Below are 16,580 nucleotides of genomic sequence, written 5' to 3'. Positions count from 1 at the left end.
AGCAGATAGCACAGAGACCGCACATCTGCCCAGGCTGACACCTGTGCTCCCTGACACCTGGTCCACACATGCCCTGCCCTGCCTCTGTTCTGCTACCTGCCAATGCCTAGAATGGAGCTCCCGCAGGCCTGGAACTGGGACCCAAGGCTAGTCTGTGTAGGCACTTGGCAATTTTTGGTAGGGAGGTGATTAAAAAAGTAGATGGGTGTGAGAAGAATGAAAGAGCTTCATTTGATAATTAGAGATCTGAAGTGATTTTACTTTTATTTCCTTCACTTTAAGCCAATCATGAGATTTCACAGTGATTTCTGGGTGGGGGCAGAAGGGAGGTGGTATTAATCATCATCAGGGCTGTGGCCCAGTTGGCCTGAGGAGTATAGGCAGGGCAGGCCCTCACTGGGGCAGCTGGAGGAGCACAGACTGCCCCGCTGGCAGATAGGTGATGTTCCGAGAACGCGACAGCTGGAATGCAATGTCCTCTGCAGCCTCCAGCTTGCGGAGCTCAATCAGGCCATCACCCGCTGTGGCCAATGAGTTGGCAATCAGCTCTGCTGCCTTGGAGTCGCCCTCGGCAGAGATGATGGCTGCCTTTTTCTGCTGCTCAGCCTGAAAAAGTGGAGGTGGAGAAAGACTAAGATCAAACCTCAGGGCCAGGCTACAGGCCAGTAACACCTTCATTAGAAAGACATCTTCCTTGGAATCCTAGCACTCTGAGAGGCCAAGGTGGGTGGATTGTTTGAGCTCAGGAGTTTGGGACGAGCCTGAGCAAGATTGAGACCCTGTCTCTAAAAAACTAGCCAGGCAACAACAACAACAAAAAAACTAGCCAGGCGTCCCAAAGGGGGACTCAATCTTCAGCCTCATCTTTCCTTCCAGTTTCAAGTCAAAACAACTTTCACCAAAGCCAGGAGAGCAAGAACAGCATGCATTTGTCACTCTCCCTCAGGCTGCCTGTGAACTAGGAAGGTTCCTGACCCAGGCGCCTGGAGTGAGATCTCCTAAGTGTGTTCTGCCCATATCAGTTGGATGACATCTTTCTGCAATGTGTGACTTTCAGAAGAGGGTCCTGCATCAAGCCTGTCTGAAATTAACATGCAATTTTGAAACTGCTAGGCTCTTTTTGTTCACCAAAAAAATGTTTATCCAGTTTATCAACAGGCACAGTGCTAGACTTGGTGCATGTATAAGCTCTGGAAATACAGCAGGTATAAAGCAAAACAAGTTCCAGTCCACACAGAGTTCATATTCTCCAAAATTAAATTTATCCCTCTTTTCCTTGTTGTCTCCTTCTCTTCACCATCAGTGGGGAGCAAGAAATAAACACATCTTTGCAAATACAAGGAAGATTAGGCTGCTACTCAAGTAAACTGTGTCCTATCACACTCTTTGACACATCTGGATGGATTTAACACCAAAAAAAAATCTAGTGACGACAGCACATCTGGCACTATGTTTGATCTTTTTTTTTTTTGCTGTCAGCTTTCACTATGGAACTATGGTTAAAAATGACTTCTTGGTGAGGCTGAAAATATTCCAGCAGACACATTTTTATTTGTAGGAGACTGTTTTTGATCTTAGGGAAGTAGAAGAAAAATTACTCTTCAGTGATTTAGGAACATAGCTTCACATATCCCTGACTACCCCCCTAAGACTCTGGAACCAATTGCAGGAGTACAGTTCCTTCAATCCCTTTCTGATTATCTCGGAAGAAGAGATGACAGATGATGAATTTCCAGGCCACCCAGCAAACGGGAAGCTGAGCACAGGAGAAAGGAAAAAGAAAGGCTCCTACCATCTGGTTGAACGCTCACCTTTTCCACCACAAATCTGGCCCTCTCTGCTTCCTGCTGAGCCACCTGTTTGGCTTCCACCGCTTCTGTGAACTCCTTCCCGAAGGTCAGATGCGTCTAAGGGGAGAGAGTGAGCACAAGATGAGGCAGAGTGATTACTTAGACAGCACTGCTGAGAGGCCTCCACGGCCGCTGAAGGAAGAGGCCAGGAATGGCTCTAGCAGCTGGACGCATCTGTGAGGCCACAACACCCTTCTACCCCCATATCCTCGTCCAAACTGGGTTTACACCTCAGAATCCTTGGCTGCCCAAACTGCTCTTGCATGTCACTCTGTCATCCTCAGTGTGCTGATCTCATGTAGAAAATGGCACTCAGGGCTTTTGATGGAGCCCATAGGCATCAGAAGAATCTATTCAATTGACCACCTGCCCAGAGGAGGAGGCCTGTAGGTTCCAGGGCCCCCACCACTGACGAGTGCTCTCCCAAGGTCCTTTGCTGCCCTGTTCAAAGGCCCAAGAGAGGCCAGATGGAAAACAGCCCCTGAGAGTGGGAAATGCAGCTGGTTCCCAGGGATTCAAGAGCCTGACTCTCTCTGCTTATGGATTAACCAGTCCGCTCCTTCCCCCAGCAGCTCCACCACTAAACAGGAAGAGGATGAGAAAAGGTAGAATGCAGATCATAGTATTCCTGATGTTGAGTGGTCTGGCAAAGGGTTTAAAAGAGAAGGCAGGTAAAGCCATTGGTCAGGGTGAGGGTGTAAAAGTCTGAATATCCATAGACCTTCCCTAATCACGTAAGTGAGACTTGGCTGAGAGTTATCTCTAAAGATAGGGCAAAAAATGGGAACAAATCTCAGAACTCCTATCACATAGCCTGGAGCAATTTACTTACTCATCCAACATTTTTTTAAAAGACAGAGTCTCATTCTGTAGCCCTGGGTAGAGTACTATGGCATCGTAGCTCACAGCAACCTCCAACTCTTGGGCTTGAGCAATCCTCTTGCCTCATCCTCTCGAGTAGCTGGGACTATAGGCATGAGCCACTAGACCCAGCTAGTTTTTCTTTTTTCTTTCTTTTTTTTTTTAGTAGAGACAAGAGTAGGATCTTACTCTTGCTCAGGCTGATCTCAAACTCCTGAGCTCAAGCAATCCACCCACCTCGGCTTCCCAGAGTGCTAGGATTATAGGTGTGAGTCACTGTGCCCTGCCACTTAACTTTTTATTAAAGAAGAAATAAAGAAGAACATTGGTTTTGACATCAAATTCTATTTGTTCTACTTCTTCCTCTACCCTTCCAATATCTGCTTTTTCAAATATATAAGCAGTCTCAAACTTCTCCTGATGAGTAAAATCCTGGTCCCACTATCTTCCAGAATTTTTAACACGCCTAACTCTTAAACTGCAGGTATTTTACTTTGCCTGATCCATTTCTGGACTCTTGTTCAAATTGCGGGTAAGAAAATATGATCCTGAGAAATGAAAAATGAAATGTATAATTAAGGAATAAAATTTCTTTCTAAAAGGGCCAGCCGAGGGCAGCAAATTCCCCATGAAATCTAATTTTCTCAGCACACCTCTTAGATACGGTTTCTTGTGGTCAGCCCACATTGCCCCAGAATGGCGTATGTGGTTAAAGTCTAGTAAAATGCCAGGTTTTTCCTCGGGTGTTTACTTAGTGTTTTCTTACAGCCAAGGTGCTCAGGTTAGCAGGGAGTAGGGAGAGCCCGAGGAGAGGTGCCTGCCAGAGGAGCCAAAAGGCTGCAGCTTGGCATCTGGCCAGCAGAGGGAGCCCAGAGTCCCTTGGACTTAAGCAACTAGGGTACCGGAGCAGTGCCCTGCGGGTTAGCACTGGGTGTCACAGAGTATGACTGTTTAAACAGCTGCACAGATGCTGAGGGGGAAGCGGGACCTCTCCCTAGTGATGCACAGGAGAGCTGAACAGGAAACACTTTACCTCACCACCCGAACGAATCACTCCCAACGATTTTTCCCAGAGAATCTAGAAACACGACCCCTTCCCCTCACCCTCCTCAACCTGAAATGCTACCCTGCCTGTATTGCTTTCCGTCTGAGTTATGACATTCAATGTCATATAAACACACAAACTACAAGGTCTCAAGGGGACAGCTTACGCCTCAGAGATGTCCCTTGCCCCCTCTAGCAGGCCTCAGGGAATAGAACCATTCATTTACACTCTATCACCTTTCATTGGGGGTTCCCAGAACTCACTTCACTGAACTTCAGACCTCAAGTGTTAAGAAACTCCCAGGTGTCAGGCTGGGAGGTCTGTGTTGGGAGAAAGACTACCCGAGCTATTCTCCAGGCCTTCACAGGCAGTTTTTCCCTGTGTGAAATAGGGTTAACAACATTATCACTTTCTGGGGAACTTTGGGGAACATTCACAATTTAGAGAAGGTAAAAAACCAAAAAACCCTTTAATTGTTAGGGAGCATCTGGGTATGACCAGAAGTCATAAGAAAAATGTGTGTGGCAGAGGGCAGGTAAAAGAACCCACAACAAAAACCAACCCAAGGAAACTGCCCTGTACTGTCAAAAAGTTTTATGTTTTCAAGTCTCACATTAAGCAAGTGGAAGCAGATTCTAATAGTGTCTACCCAGAAATGAAGCCAGACACCTACATGAGAACTGTACCTCTTCCCCTCAGGTTCTCAAAGGATCTTACCAAGGAAACATCATCCAGGATGAGCCCAAAGGTTGCTGCTCGCTCTGTAAGATCATCGCTCACCTGCCTGGAAACGAGCTCTCTCTGGGTGATTAGCTCTCCAGCATCAAAGCGAGCCTGGTTTCAAAGGGTAGGGTGGAAGAGTAGGTCAGGTTAATGAGGACACAGAAAAGGAACCAGGAAACTAATAGCCACATTCCAACCAACCCACAGCCAAGCTCTTCCTGCCATCTAGCAACCGCATTGGGGCCATGTGCGCTCTGTGCTCAAGGCCAAGGACCCCATTCACTCACCACCACCGACTTGAGGATCTCTGTAGTAATAGATGGCAGCACACGCTCATCATAGTCCTCTCCAATGCTGGTGAAGATTCGAGGAAGCTGGCTCGCCACAGGCCGGAAGAGGATGCGCAACGTGATGTTGACATTCTGTAAATCTTTGGGTAATGTAGAAATATGGGAGTTAAAAGCAAATTTGCTGATTATAAGAGCCTAGAGAGCAAGGAGAAGGTATGCCTAGACTTCTTAACAAAGAACCTAGCAGAACAGCACACAGAGGTAGTAAGTTCGCTTTTTCTTTTTCTTATTTTTATTTTTTTGAGACACAGTCTCACTTTGTCCCCCAGCCCCCACCCTGGGGTAGAGTGCCATGATGTCATAGCTCAGAGCAACTTCAAACACTTGGGCTCAAACGATCCTCTTGCCTCAGCCTCCCAAGTAGCTGGGACTACAGGTATCCACAACATCTGGCTAGTTTTTAGAGGTGAGGTCTCACTCCTGCTCAGGCTGGTCTCGAACTCCTGAGCTGAGGCAATCTACCGGCCTTGGCCTCCCAGAGTGCTGGGATTACAGACATGAGCCACTGTGGTTGGCCCTTTTTTCATTTTTCTAAGACAGGGTATCCCTCTGTTGCCTGAGCTAGAATATGACTTGATCAAAGTTCACTGCAACCTCAAATTCCTGGGCTCAAGCAATCCTGCCTCAGGCACCCCAGTAACTGGGACCACAGGTGTATGCCATTGCACCTGGCTAATTTTTTTTTGTGTGTGTGGGGGGGGTGTTTGTAGAGACAAGATATTACTTAGTTGGTCTTGAATTCCTGGTCTCAAGCAATCCTCCCACCTTGACCTTCCAAAGTGCTAGGATTACAGGCATGAGCCACTATGTCTAGCCAGGAATTTCTGAACATTTTAAGGTCACAGATGGGTCAATGCCAAAAATTCTAGAGTGAGGCCTTTCTAAGGCCTGGTGAATCTGGCCCATGTCAAGAGTCAGCCTTGGAGAGGTTCTGGGTCTGCTGGCAATAGTGCTAGACTAGTAGTCCTACCTGGGCTGTAATCCCACCCTGCTGTTTATTAACATGGCCTCACTAAGCCTTTACCAACCCAAGCTTATTTTGTCTGAGAATGAGGATGACTTCATCTGCCTTGCAGGAATATTCAGGGGAAGTGAAGCAGAAAAGAGACAGGAAAGCACTGTTAGATGTGTAACAGACTTAAGAGGTGAACAGACTCATCCACGGTCTGCTTCTCATTACTCAGCCCAGTGAAAGGACTCAAGGAGTCCTTACCTCATAGCTATATTCCCCTGAACACTTCAGGCCTACTCAGAGCTAAAGCACTGTCACAGCTTGCTTACAGTCATCAACAAGATGAACCAACTGCCCATGAGACAGTGTCCTAAACCAGGCACCAAGAGGGGTGGGAAATGTATTCATACATACGAGTCCCTGATCTTTGGAAGGTCCTATCAATAGTTTTTTAGAAATAGGTACACAATGTATTCTCAGAACAATTACAAAATATCACAGAAAAAGAACAAAAAAAGGTGGTAAATTTTCAGAAGTAGGTTTTTAAGTTAAATTTACGTTTCTTCATTATTCTATTTCCTTGAAGTAGGCAAGCTAGATCATTTACAGGAGGCTGCTGTTTCTCCCTGACCAGGAGGCACAGAACAGATTTACCAATTTCATTCTTCCCTCTCTTCCTGCCCAACAGTCACACTCTCACTCTGCAGGTCTCGGCTCAAACGTCTTCTCACGGAAGCCTTTCTAGCACCCATGGAGTTAGCTGCTCTGTGATCCCCCAGCATTCCATATGACCTTGGCTCTGGTACCCCCCACATTTTACTAAAATTGCTTATTCATGCCTCTATTTTCCTAGCTAGACAGAGCTCCTTAAAGACTCCTATTTTAGTCACCTTTGAACTACCCTCACCCTCCAACCCAGCACAAGGCTTAGCACAATCATGAAGAGGAAATAGTTGCTGAGGAACAGCCCTGAAGGCATCAAGTGCTATCAAGATAATAAACCAATATCCATGGCCCTCTTCTCTATGTGTGTAGAAATGTCACTCCTGGACCACACCTGCTATTCTGTTTACTGTCTAGATGGGGGATACGGTGATGGCCAATCATTTCTGCCTCTGACTGGCAATCCGGCGGGGCATCACAGACACCAGGGGCTGCTCTCAGGGCTGTGAGCCTCACCCTGTGAGATGACAATGTGAGGTTCACACTGCTCAGTCACAGGCTGTAGAAAGCAAGGCAAAGGTTAAGTCAGTTACGAAGGCAGACAGAGACTGGTTTATATAGTCACGCTGGGGAACAACAGCTAATGGGAAGGGTTAACTGAGGGAGCAAAAGGCACATTTAGATTTTTAAAAATAAGATTATGTAACTCTTAAGACATCCTTAAGAGGCATATTTCTCTAAATTTGTACTGCTGTGTGTGTGTGTACATCAAGTAGGTATTTCTTTCTAAGAATCCGTATAAAGCTCTCCAGGCTGCCCCAGCCTGCTAGCAATTCTTATAGATGTGCAATCCAATCTCTTCTGGATTCTGGTGTCCCACAGCCACTTCTGGACCTGATAAAAGAGCAGAGACCCCTTCCATACTGTCTACTTCACCTGACCCACAGGCAAGACTCACCTTTGCTACCAGTGATGACTGGCACGTTACGTGGTCGAGAGCGGCAGTCAAAGATAATTGGTTTCTGTACCCATGGGATGAGAAAGTGAGTCCCTTCCCCTACCACAATATCCTGCACTCCACGGAATCGGTCAAAGATGACAGCTCTGTGTCCAGCATCCACTAAGAAGGAAAGATGACAGGTCAGAAAACTCCCTTCATCCTTTATCCAAAACGATTATGTCTTTGAAAGAGCCCTGGTGCTTTCTGTTCACTTAAGTCTCCCCTTTCCTGCTCTGTGTTCCCAAACTTTTTTTTATTATTAAGACAGTCTCACTCTGTTGCCCTGTGTAGACTGCCATGGTGTCATTGTAGCTCATAGCAACTTCAAACTCTAGGGCTTCAGCAATCTTCTTGCCTCAACCTCCCGAGTAGCTGGGACTGCAGGTGGCCACTACAACGCCTAGCAAAGACAGGGGTCTCACTTTACTATTTCTAGCAAAGACAGGGGTCTCACTCTTTCTCAGGCTGGTCTACAACTCCTGAACTCAAGCAATCCACCTGCCTTGACCTCCTAGAGTGCTAGGGATTATAAGCGTGAGCCACCCTGCCCAGCCAAGAAACTTCTAAATAGAGAAAAAACTAAGCAATCACTTTCTATCTCATTTGTCCCCCCAAGGATGTCAGTAATAGTATCTGTTCCTTAGTGTCTTTTCTCCTTGAAAGAACTGCTGTTAATCTTCTGACCAACCACCCCATCTCCAAATTCCCATCGATGCATTTCCAACCATCACCTTACCAAAGCTTTTAAAACTCATCAACGTCTTCACTGTTACCACAGGTCCATCCTGGCTCCAATTTAATCCAGTGGTGCAAGAAGCAGTACCCTCACTATGGGAATCCTAATATTTAGAAGTTCCCACTTTCTTCCTAAGAGCTTGGTTACTCTAAAATTTTCATGGGTTGCAGAGCTATCTTGTTGATTCAGAGAGAAATTTAGTGATGGCAACTATTGTCGAGTTCTGCAGGTGTGGCCAAAAGGATCACAAAGTGATCATGAAAGTCAAGCAGGCTTCTCTAATCAGCTGCCTCTCTGGGCTTTGCAGTTAGTCCAAACATCTTCACTCTGAAAACAATCCTCCTCCCGTCAGACAGTCACACACTAGCTAGGTCTATCTGTTGCTGCTCTGTGGCAGTGAAAGTTATAGACTATTAGAGTTGGAGGGTGTCTTAAGAAATAAACTAGGCACCTGTAGCTTAGTGGTTGGGGTGCTGGCCATATACATCAGGGCTGGCGGGTTCAAACCTGGCCCGGGCCTGCTAAAAACAATAATGACAAGTGTAACAACAAAAAAAAAAGCCGGGCATTGTGGCGGCCACCTGTAATTCCAGCTACTTGGGAAGCTGAGATAAGAGAATTGCTTGAGCCCAAGAGTTTGAGGTTGCCGTGAGCTATGATGCCACGGCGCTCTACCAAGGGCGACAAAATGAGACTCTGTCTCAAAAAAAAAACAACAACAAAACCCCCAAACAACAAAACTACGTACATATATATACACATATATATATAATTAAAAAAAAAAAAAAAAAAAACTGGCTCTATCTCATTGCTTGACCAACAAAGCAGCTGAGGCCTAAAGAGGGGGAAGCAGCTTGCCTAAGACCATACAGTAAAGTGGAAGAAAAGCCAGCTTAACCCCCTGATACATTGTTAAAAGCTGAGCAATGCATCTCAAAGGTATCTTCTCTAAAACCACCCAATTTTGGCATAGCAAAAGCTCCTGCTCAGAAACAAGATCACTCCAACAGGTCTAAAGTCTTTGCTGAGTTACTCCACACACAAGCAGAAGAGAACAAATGAGGTGTCCATCTCGGCTAGCCGATGAAATCCTGACACTCTGCCGCATGCAGCGGTGCAGAATTGCTTTACCTGACCAGAGCAGCTGGAAACACTGAACTAGGAACTGGGCTGGGAGGCTCTTTCTGAGTAAAAGCTCTGAGAGAATCTATGGCTAAAAGGATGGGGGCCCTGATAATCCAATTATACAGTGTAGGACAGCAGCAGGCCACACACACATTCACAGACAGCAGCTACTATCGGAAGCCTTGCATGGGCTTTGCAGAACAAGGGAAATCTTGCTGCAAAGGGCATTGACACCCCCTCCCCTAGTTCCTCACCATTATACAAAGCAGAGTTCACTACGCCTCCTGCAACAGCTAAGGCCAGGCCGAACTTGCCGATGGACTCAAACACTTTGGCAGCCATGTTTCCTTCTGTTGGACCCACTCACACCTAAACAAAACAAAAAAATAAAACAATTAGACCGCAAATCCTCAGAGAAAGCCCTAAGGCACAACATTCACTTATCAAACTCATTATTTATTTCCCTACTCCTGAAAGCTCTAAAACCATCCACTGAAAGATACCTATAAATAACACTCCACTTCACTGGAAAATGTATCAATTCCTCAGCTTTTTTCTTTTTCACTTTTTCTTTCTTAACCACTTAAAGAAAGGGGCCTGGGACACTTGTTCAGTAAGGCAAACAAGACATGGGCTTGACATCCAGAGATCACTTAGCACCATACTAACCCACCTCTTATTTTCTAGACAAGCAGGCCCTAAGAAAGAGGCTGTGTGGTTGGTCCCGTGTAATTTTGGTTTTGAAAAATAATGCGAAGAACATGCTACATGGTGATGCCAACAACAAAAATAACAGGATCAGCTAACATTTATATCAGGCAGTCTTCCAATAGCGATTTATTTACTCCTTAAAATTGCCCTATGAAGTAGATCACTACAGATGAGGACACTGAGGCACACAGAGAGGTTACATGAGAAGCTATAATCAGTTATTAAGCGACAGAACCATAAGCAGAATCCAGAGATCTAATTCTAGGAGGCACAGCTTAATCCTCGCCATTCTGGTCTCAACATCATGTATTAAGAATGACTTGTTATCATGAAAGCAGGAGCTGGATGACGTTCTGGGATCAAGATAACTGAGGAATCAAATTTGGCAAAGGCTCTAAATAGCTACAAGTGAGGGAGAGCTCTGGAAGAAGTGAGAGGGTGGGGCTGAGGTGGAGTGGGCGGGAACACAGCTAACCCAACAATAAAACACCCCAGAAGGTAACTTTTTAGTATCCCACCCCAATGTAGTTGTTTGCTATAGACTCAGATTCTCCCTTCCTCCTTTCCAGATCTCAACTCCTAGAATTCCCTTGATCCCTCTCCGTGCATTTAAAACTCCCTTCTCTGAGGCCAGGGGACTCAGCCCTTTCCATTTCTAACAGCTTCTGGATTATTCCTCACCCTGCCCCCATACATGCCTCCCTTATTCTGCGTAACTCTTGACTCGTCCCGGGCTCGGCCCCTTCTCCCTCCCCTACAAGACAGGCTCATGCACGCACCCTACTAACCCAGAGTGCACACGGAAGGACGGAAGAGGTCTGCAGAGACGCTCAGACACAGGCCTCAGCTACCTCCCACCATTCTCACCTGCTTCCACTCTGACCTCCACATGAATTCCCCAGCCTCACATAGTGCGCGTGCGCCGCGCAGCTCCTCCACCTCCCCGCCCAGCTTTCAAGATCTACGCCTGCGATTGGCGGGAAGCAGCGCTGTGAATTCTGGGAAGGGTGGCTCGCAGCCTTTCCTCTGACTCCGTAGCTTTCAGCAGATGTACTACAATTCCCGAAAGGCCGTGCAGCAGCTAACCGGCCCAGGAAAGCCTTTTCTCTTTGGTGGTAATCGCGGAGATGTTGCCGCAAAGCCTTTTGAGGGCTGTAGTTCCTTGGGAATAAATGCACGTGCCTATCCGGTACTGATGCCAGAACTTGGAAGATCAGCGTTAGAGATGTGGGACAGAGGGGCTAGGCGTCCAGCTAGTGCAAAAATGAGCAGGGGAAAGTTTGTGAGTGATGGAGGAGTATAGGTGGGCACTTCAGAGAAAGTTGTGGTGAAATAGCTGATAGACTGAGAATCCTTGAGGGAAGCGAAGGGCCATCTTTCCAAGGTTCTTTTTGGAAAGCTCCTCAGTCTTGAGACATTGATTACCAAAGCCAGAAAGAACCTTAGAAACCATTCATGCTACAATACTGAGGCCAAGAGAGAGGAAGGGATTTATTCAGGGTCAGGCACTGAGTGAGTAAAGGGCTTTACTTAGAGTCCAGGTTCCTTGGACACGATTTCTAAAAAATGGTTTATTTGGAAAAGTTGCAAGAATACTGCAAAGAACACAAGTATATCCTTCACACAAATTAACCTATTGTTAACAATTTGTTCTATTTGCTTTAACATTTGTTTCTTCCCTCTCCTCCTCCCTCCCCTTCCTCTCTCTTCCACTTTGCCCCCTACCCCTTCCTTATGTAAGAGACAGAGAATGTATTTTATAACAAGGATATCCTTTTACTGGAGTAAACGTAATCTATCCTCTGCATTCCAATTTTGTCAATTGACCCAATAATGAACTTTATTTTATTTTTTATTTTTTTGTAGAGACAGAGTCTCACTTTATGGCCCTCGGTAGAATGCCGTGGCCTCACACAGCTCACAGCTCTAACTCCTGGGCTTAAGCGATTCTCTTGCCTCAGCCTCCAGAGTAGCTGGGACTACAGGCGCCTGCCACAACGCCCGGCTATTTTTTGGTTGCAGTTTGGCCTGGGCCGGGTTTGAACCCGTCACCTTCGGTATATGGGGCGGCGCCCTACCGACTGAGCCACAGGCGCCGCCCCCAATAATGAACTTTAAAGTACCCCCTCCCAATATAGTGTCCAAGATAAAGCACTTCCATTTTTTTTTGGAGACTGAGTCTCACTTTGTTGCCCTCAGTAGAGTGTGGTAGTGTCATAGCTCACAGCAACCTAAAACTCCTGGGCTTAACTGATCCCCTTGCCTCAGCCTCCTCAGTAGCAGGGACTAAAGGCACCCTCTACACACCTGGCTATTTTTTTATTGTAGTTGTCATTGTTGTTTTGAAGGCCCAGGCCAGGGTCAAACCCACCAGCCCTGTTGTATGTGGCTGGCACCCAGCCCAGACACTTAATTTTAATGAAACCAGGCCAATTTCTCGATTCTGCTAGGATTGGATTCTTTCAGCTTTCCCCTGCATTTCCCCCCTCTCCATCTCCCTTATTTGTTCCCACTTGCCACAGATCTTCACGGCAGCACTCTTCAGGTGGTATATGTTTGCCTTAACCAATCACAACTTTTTCCCCTGACCTCTAGCATCTATAAGAGTTGGAAGTTTAACCTGACATCTTCAGTGTTCTATTCTCAGCTCATACAAATACACAGCAGTTCTTAGCACATAGTAAACACTCAGTAAGTATTTGTTGAATGAATCAGTAATGAAGGGTATTGAAGTGACTGGCTAGACAGGCCATGACCAGAAAATATGGACATGGTGCTCCAGAGTTCTGCAAGATTAGCCTTAGTATTATTTACTTCTAATCCAATTTTGATGTCGGGAATACTAAAAATTTTTAAAACCATCTTTTTTTGTATAATGTTTCATAATTTTTGAGTCTGTATCTACAGAATCCTTCAGGAGCATCATTACAACCCATTAACCCTATTTTACAGTTAAGGAATTTGAGGATCAGAGGTTAAATGGCTTGCTCAGGGTCACGTACCTAGTCAGAGGATGGGTCTTTTAGGTCTCAGCTCTGTGTTCTTTCCACTTCCCTAGAAAGCAAAGGTAACGGAAAAGCTCAGGTTATATTGGGCTTTACGTGGACCTGGATAGTTGTAGATTAAGATATGGGGAAGATTAAAGGTAAGAAACCTGAAGAAGGTATTTGGGAATAATTTCACTGTGACGAGGCAAAGGTAAGGGGCAGAGCAGCATTTGTGCTTCAGCGTTAGGAGTGGGTCCAGTTTGTTGATACATGAAGCATGTTCCCCTTCAGCCCTCTCCCCTCGGGGATAAAAACAAATATGTCTTGAATGTCTACTGTGAAGCAATTGCTTCATAAATGCATAATCTGATTTAGCCTTTTCCATTTCAGAAATGAAGAAATAGAGATTCAGAGAAGTTGAGTAACTTGTTTATAGTCACACAGCTGATAAATGGCAGATAGATCTGTTATCTGTGCTTTTCTAAGCCATGGGAAGGGGTGGTTCTTTTTTTTTTTTGGAGACAGGGTTTTATTATGTTGCCCTCGGTAGAGTGCTATGATGGCCCAGCTCACAGCAACCTCAAATTCTTGGGCTTAAGTGATTCTCTTGCCTCAGCCTCCCAAGTAGCTGGGACTACAGGCACCCACCACAACACCCAGCTATTTTTTGTTGTAGTTGTCATTGTTGTTTAGCTGGCCCAGGCTGGGTTCAAACCTGCCAGCCTTGGTGTATGTGGCTGGCACCATAACCCCTGTGTTATGGGTGCCCAGATGGAAGGTGTGGTCTTTAAGTAGTATCTTAACAAAGGTTGATTCTACTCCCTAGCTCAATGCCAACATGGGAGGAGTGGTAATTAAAGCAAACAATTAAAGAAGAACATTTCTTTTACTCCATTCATTTAACACACATATCTGTAATGTTCTAACCATCATGCTAGATTTTTGGGGATATAATGATGAAGAAAATAGAAAAGGACCCTGTCTTTCATTACAGAATTTATATCATGTGAGGGAGGGTAATATACAGACAAAAAGCAAGTACACAAAAACCCAAATTATATGAAGAATCAACAGCTAGCACTCTGGGAGGCTGAGGTGGGTGGATTGTCTGAGCTCACAGGTTCAAGACCAGCCCGAGCAGGGCGAGACCCCATCTCTAAAAATAGCTGGGCATTGTGATGAGTGCCTGTAGTCCCAGCTACTTGGGAGGCTGAGGCAAGAGAATCAGTTGAGTCCAAGAGATTGAGATTGCTGTGAGCTATGGAGCCATGGCACTCTAATGAGGGCAGCAAAGTGAGACTCTGTCTCGAAAAAAAAAAAAAAGAAAGAAAGAAAAAGAAAAGAAAAAGAATTTATTTTTGAGATAAAGTCTCATTCTCTCACCTGGGCTACAGTGCAATGGCGTCATCATAGCATCATAAAATCTATGGATGCTAATGATGGGAGTTCCCCAATGAAAGCAAGCACCAGATGTAGGCTTTGCTGAAAGTTTTGTTTTGTTTTAAGTTTGATGGGAAGTCTCTGAAAGTTTTAAAACAGGAGAATGGTTATTTCCTCTGTGGAGAAAACAAACAATTGAAGGGGAAAAAATCTACAGATGCTAACAGTTGAAGTTCCTCAATGAAAGGTTGCAACCTCAAACTCTTGGACCCAAATGATCCTCCTGCCTCAGCCTTCCAAGTAGCTGGGACCACAGGCATGTGCCACCATATCTGGCTATATATGAAAATTTGACTAGTTTCATGAATAAAATAAGGAAATGATAGGATGATGTGTGAATCAGCATGGATGATTTTGGCAATGAGTACCAGAAAAGTGAACCCAGCTGGTTTAAACAAGAAGAAGTATATTGTATAGAATAAGAAATCCCAGGGTAGGGCAATTCCAGGGTAGGCTAATTCTGTGGCTCACCAAGCTCATTAATGATGTAGGTTATTTTTGTCTTTCAGCTCTACCATCTTCAAGTGTTTACTTTTATCCTCATACTTGTCCCTTCAAGGTCACAAGATGGCTGCAGAAGGTGCAAGCTTAATGTTCTCGTACAACAATAACCAAAGGCCAGAAGGCAGGACCCATTTGGGGGTACATTTAGAAGAATGAGGTCAAGTTTTCTGAAGGACCTACTAGGCACCCCCTCATGTGTTACTAGGCAGAATTGTAAAACGTGCCTATTTCTAGAGTAGTCACTGGCAAAGGAAACTCATTGCCATGTTGGAACTCAATATATCAAGAGGCAACCTATAGGACTGAGGAGGGGCCTGACTTCTAAACCACATGATCTAATATCCAAACAAATCAAAATGGGGGTTCTTGTTAGCAAGGAAGAAGGATGGAAGGAAGGGTGAATGGATGTTGGAGCTGAGAACAACAGTGTCTGCTTCAAGGGTCTGTTGGGTAGGCTGGTCCAGGAAGGTTTCTGCAAGGAGATGACATTTAAGGCAAGATCTAAAGAAGCCAGATATGGAAAGGGTGAGGTTGGATGGGATGGGATAAGGGCATTCAAGAGAAAAGCATGTGCATGTCTAACACAAGGCAAAGCAAGACTGACAGATCTGGCTGGTAAAGAGACAGAGCACTTTGTCGATTCAGTTTATTACTGACACTGGTGCTGAAAGGAAAAATAGTAGCTAAAGGTACCAGCTCCTAGTGGCCCTGGTGCAGGGTGACACTGAAGCAAAAGGGGTCAGATGACTTCAGCACAGATAATAGGACATTCTGTTGCAGAGGAGCCAATTCCATGCTACAGCTGAGCTTCAGTCTAGTTTGCAGCTGTGTTCTTAGGGGAAGTGAGAGAGAGCTTTATACCTCCATCAGAACCAGAAGGCTGTGAGAAATTGTCTTGTGACAACTTTCCTGGTAGATAGGGCAGTGAGTGAGAAATAGCCTTGTAGCAGCTTCTTGCAGACTTCTTTGTGTTCCAGGATGATCACAAAGTGTCCCGCCAAGACTTATATTCAACCTAGGTTCTTTCTGGTCTTGCCTATGTGGACGGTGTGGAGATGTGTAATGTCACCAGGGCGCTGCCGCACAGCCATTTTCCCTTAGTGCCAAGAATTAAGGCAGGTCAGAGCTTGATCCCCTGAAGGAACCAAATAAGAATGAATATGGCCAAAGCATGTAAGAGAATGAGAGAGTCACACAAGAGTATAATGGTGACATAAACAAGCACCAGACGTAGGCTTTGCTGAAGTTTTATTTTAACAAATAGGATTAATTTATTTTATTTTAATCAATGGGATTAATTCGATGAGAAGTCCCTGAAAGTTTTAAAGCAGGAGAATGGTTATTTCCTCTGTGGGGAAAACAAACTATCCAAGGGAAAAAAATTGTGAAAATCTTATGCTTTAACTACAAAACTTCATGGCTGAGTGCAGTGACTCACCTGTAATCCTAGCACTCTGGGAGGCTGAGGTAGGAGGATTGCTTAAGCTCAGGAGTTCAAGACCATCCTGAACAAGAGTGAGACCCCGTCTCTATAAAACAGAAAAATTAGCTAGGCAGGTGCTATAGTCCCAATTACCTGGGAGGCCGAGGCAGGAGGATTGCTTGAACCCAGGAGTTGCAGGTTGCAATGAGC

At 45.4% G+C, this 16,580-nt stretch overlaps 1 protein-coding gene across 3 annotated transcripts; it reads right to left on the bottom strand.

The window, feature by feature from the left end:
- Window positions 1-238: 238 nt before the first annotated feature.
- PHB1 (prohibitin 1) lies at window positions 239-10,972 on the bottom strand. Of its 3 annotated transcripts, none has more exons than XM_053568138.1 (7): window positions 10,884-10,972; window positions 9,560-9,674; window positions 7,403-7,564; window positions 4,767-4,909; window positions 4,474-4,590; window positions 1,812-1,907; window positions 239-606 (listed from the first exon to the last, which is right to left on the bottom strand). In XM_053568138.1, exons 2-7 carry the CDS (start codon window positions 9,645-9,647, stop codon window positions 394-396), a joined length of 819 nt encoding a protein of 272 aa, XP_053424113.1. In that variant the 5' UTR covers window positions 9,648-9,674; window positions 10,884-10,972; the 3' UTR covers window positions 239-393. The 3 variants fall into 3 exon arrangements, with proteins under 3 accessions (XP_053424113.1, XP_053424114.1, XP_053424115.1); XM_053568139.1 differs by having other exon boundaries at window positions 10,805-10,916; XM_053568140.1 differs by having other exon boundaries at window positions 10,796-10,899.
- Between the last annotated feature and the right edge of the window lie 5,608 nt (window positions 10,973-16,580).

This window comes from Nycticebus coucang, chromosome 18 (genome assembly GCF_027406575.1).
Source record: "Nycticebus coucang isolate mNycCou1 chromosome 18, mNycCou1.pri, whole genome shotgun sequence".
NCBI classification, from domain to species: Eukaryota; Metazoa; Chordata; class Mammalia; order Primates; family Lorisidae; genus Nycticebus; species Nycticebus coucang.
This window is presented reverse-complemented; position numbering and strand designations above follow the sequence as displayed.

Coding starts and splice junctions, on each gene's coding strand:
- PHB1 (XM_053568138.1), bottom strand. CDS start 9,647: ATGGCTGCCAAAGTGTTTGAGTCCATCGGCAAGTTCGGCCTGGCCTTA. Junction 4,910..7,402: donor AGTCATCACTGGTAGCAAAG/GTGAGTCTTGCC, acceptor CATTACCCAAAG/ATTTACAGAATGTCAACATC. Junction 1,908..4,473: donor TCCTGGATGATGTTTCCTTG/GTAAGATCCTTT, acceptor CTCTCCCCTTAG/ACGCATCTGACCTTCGGGAA.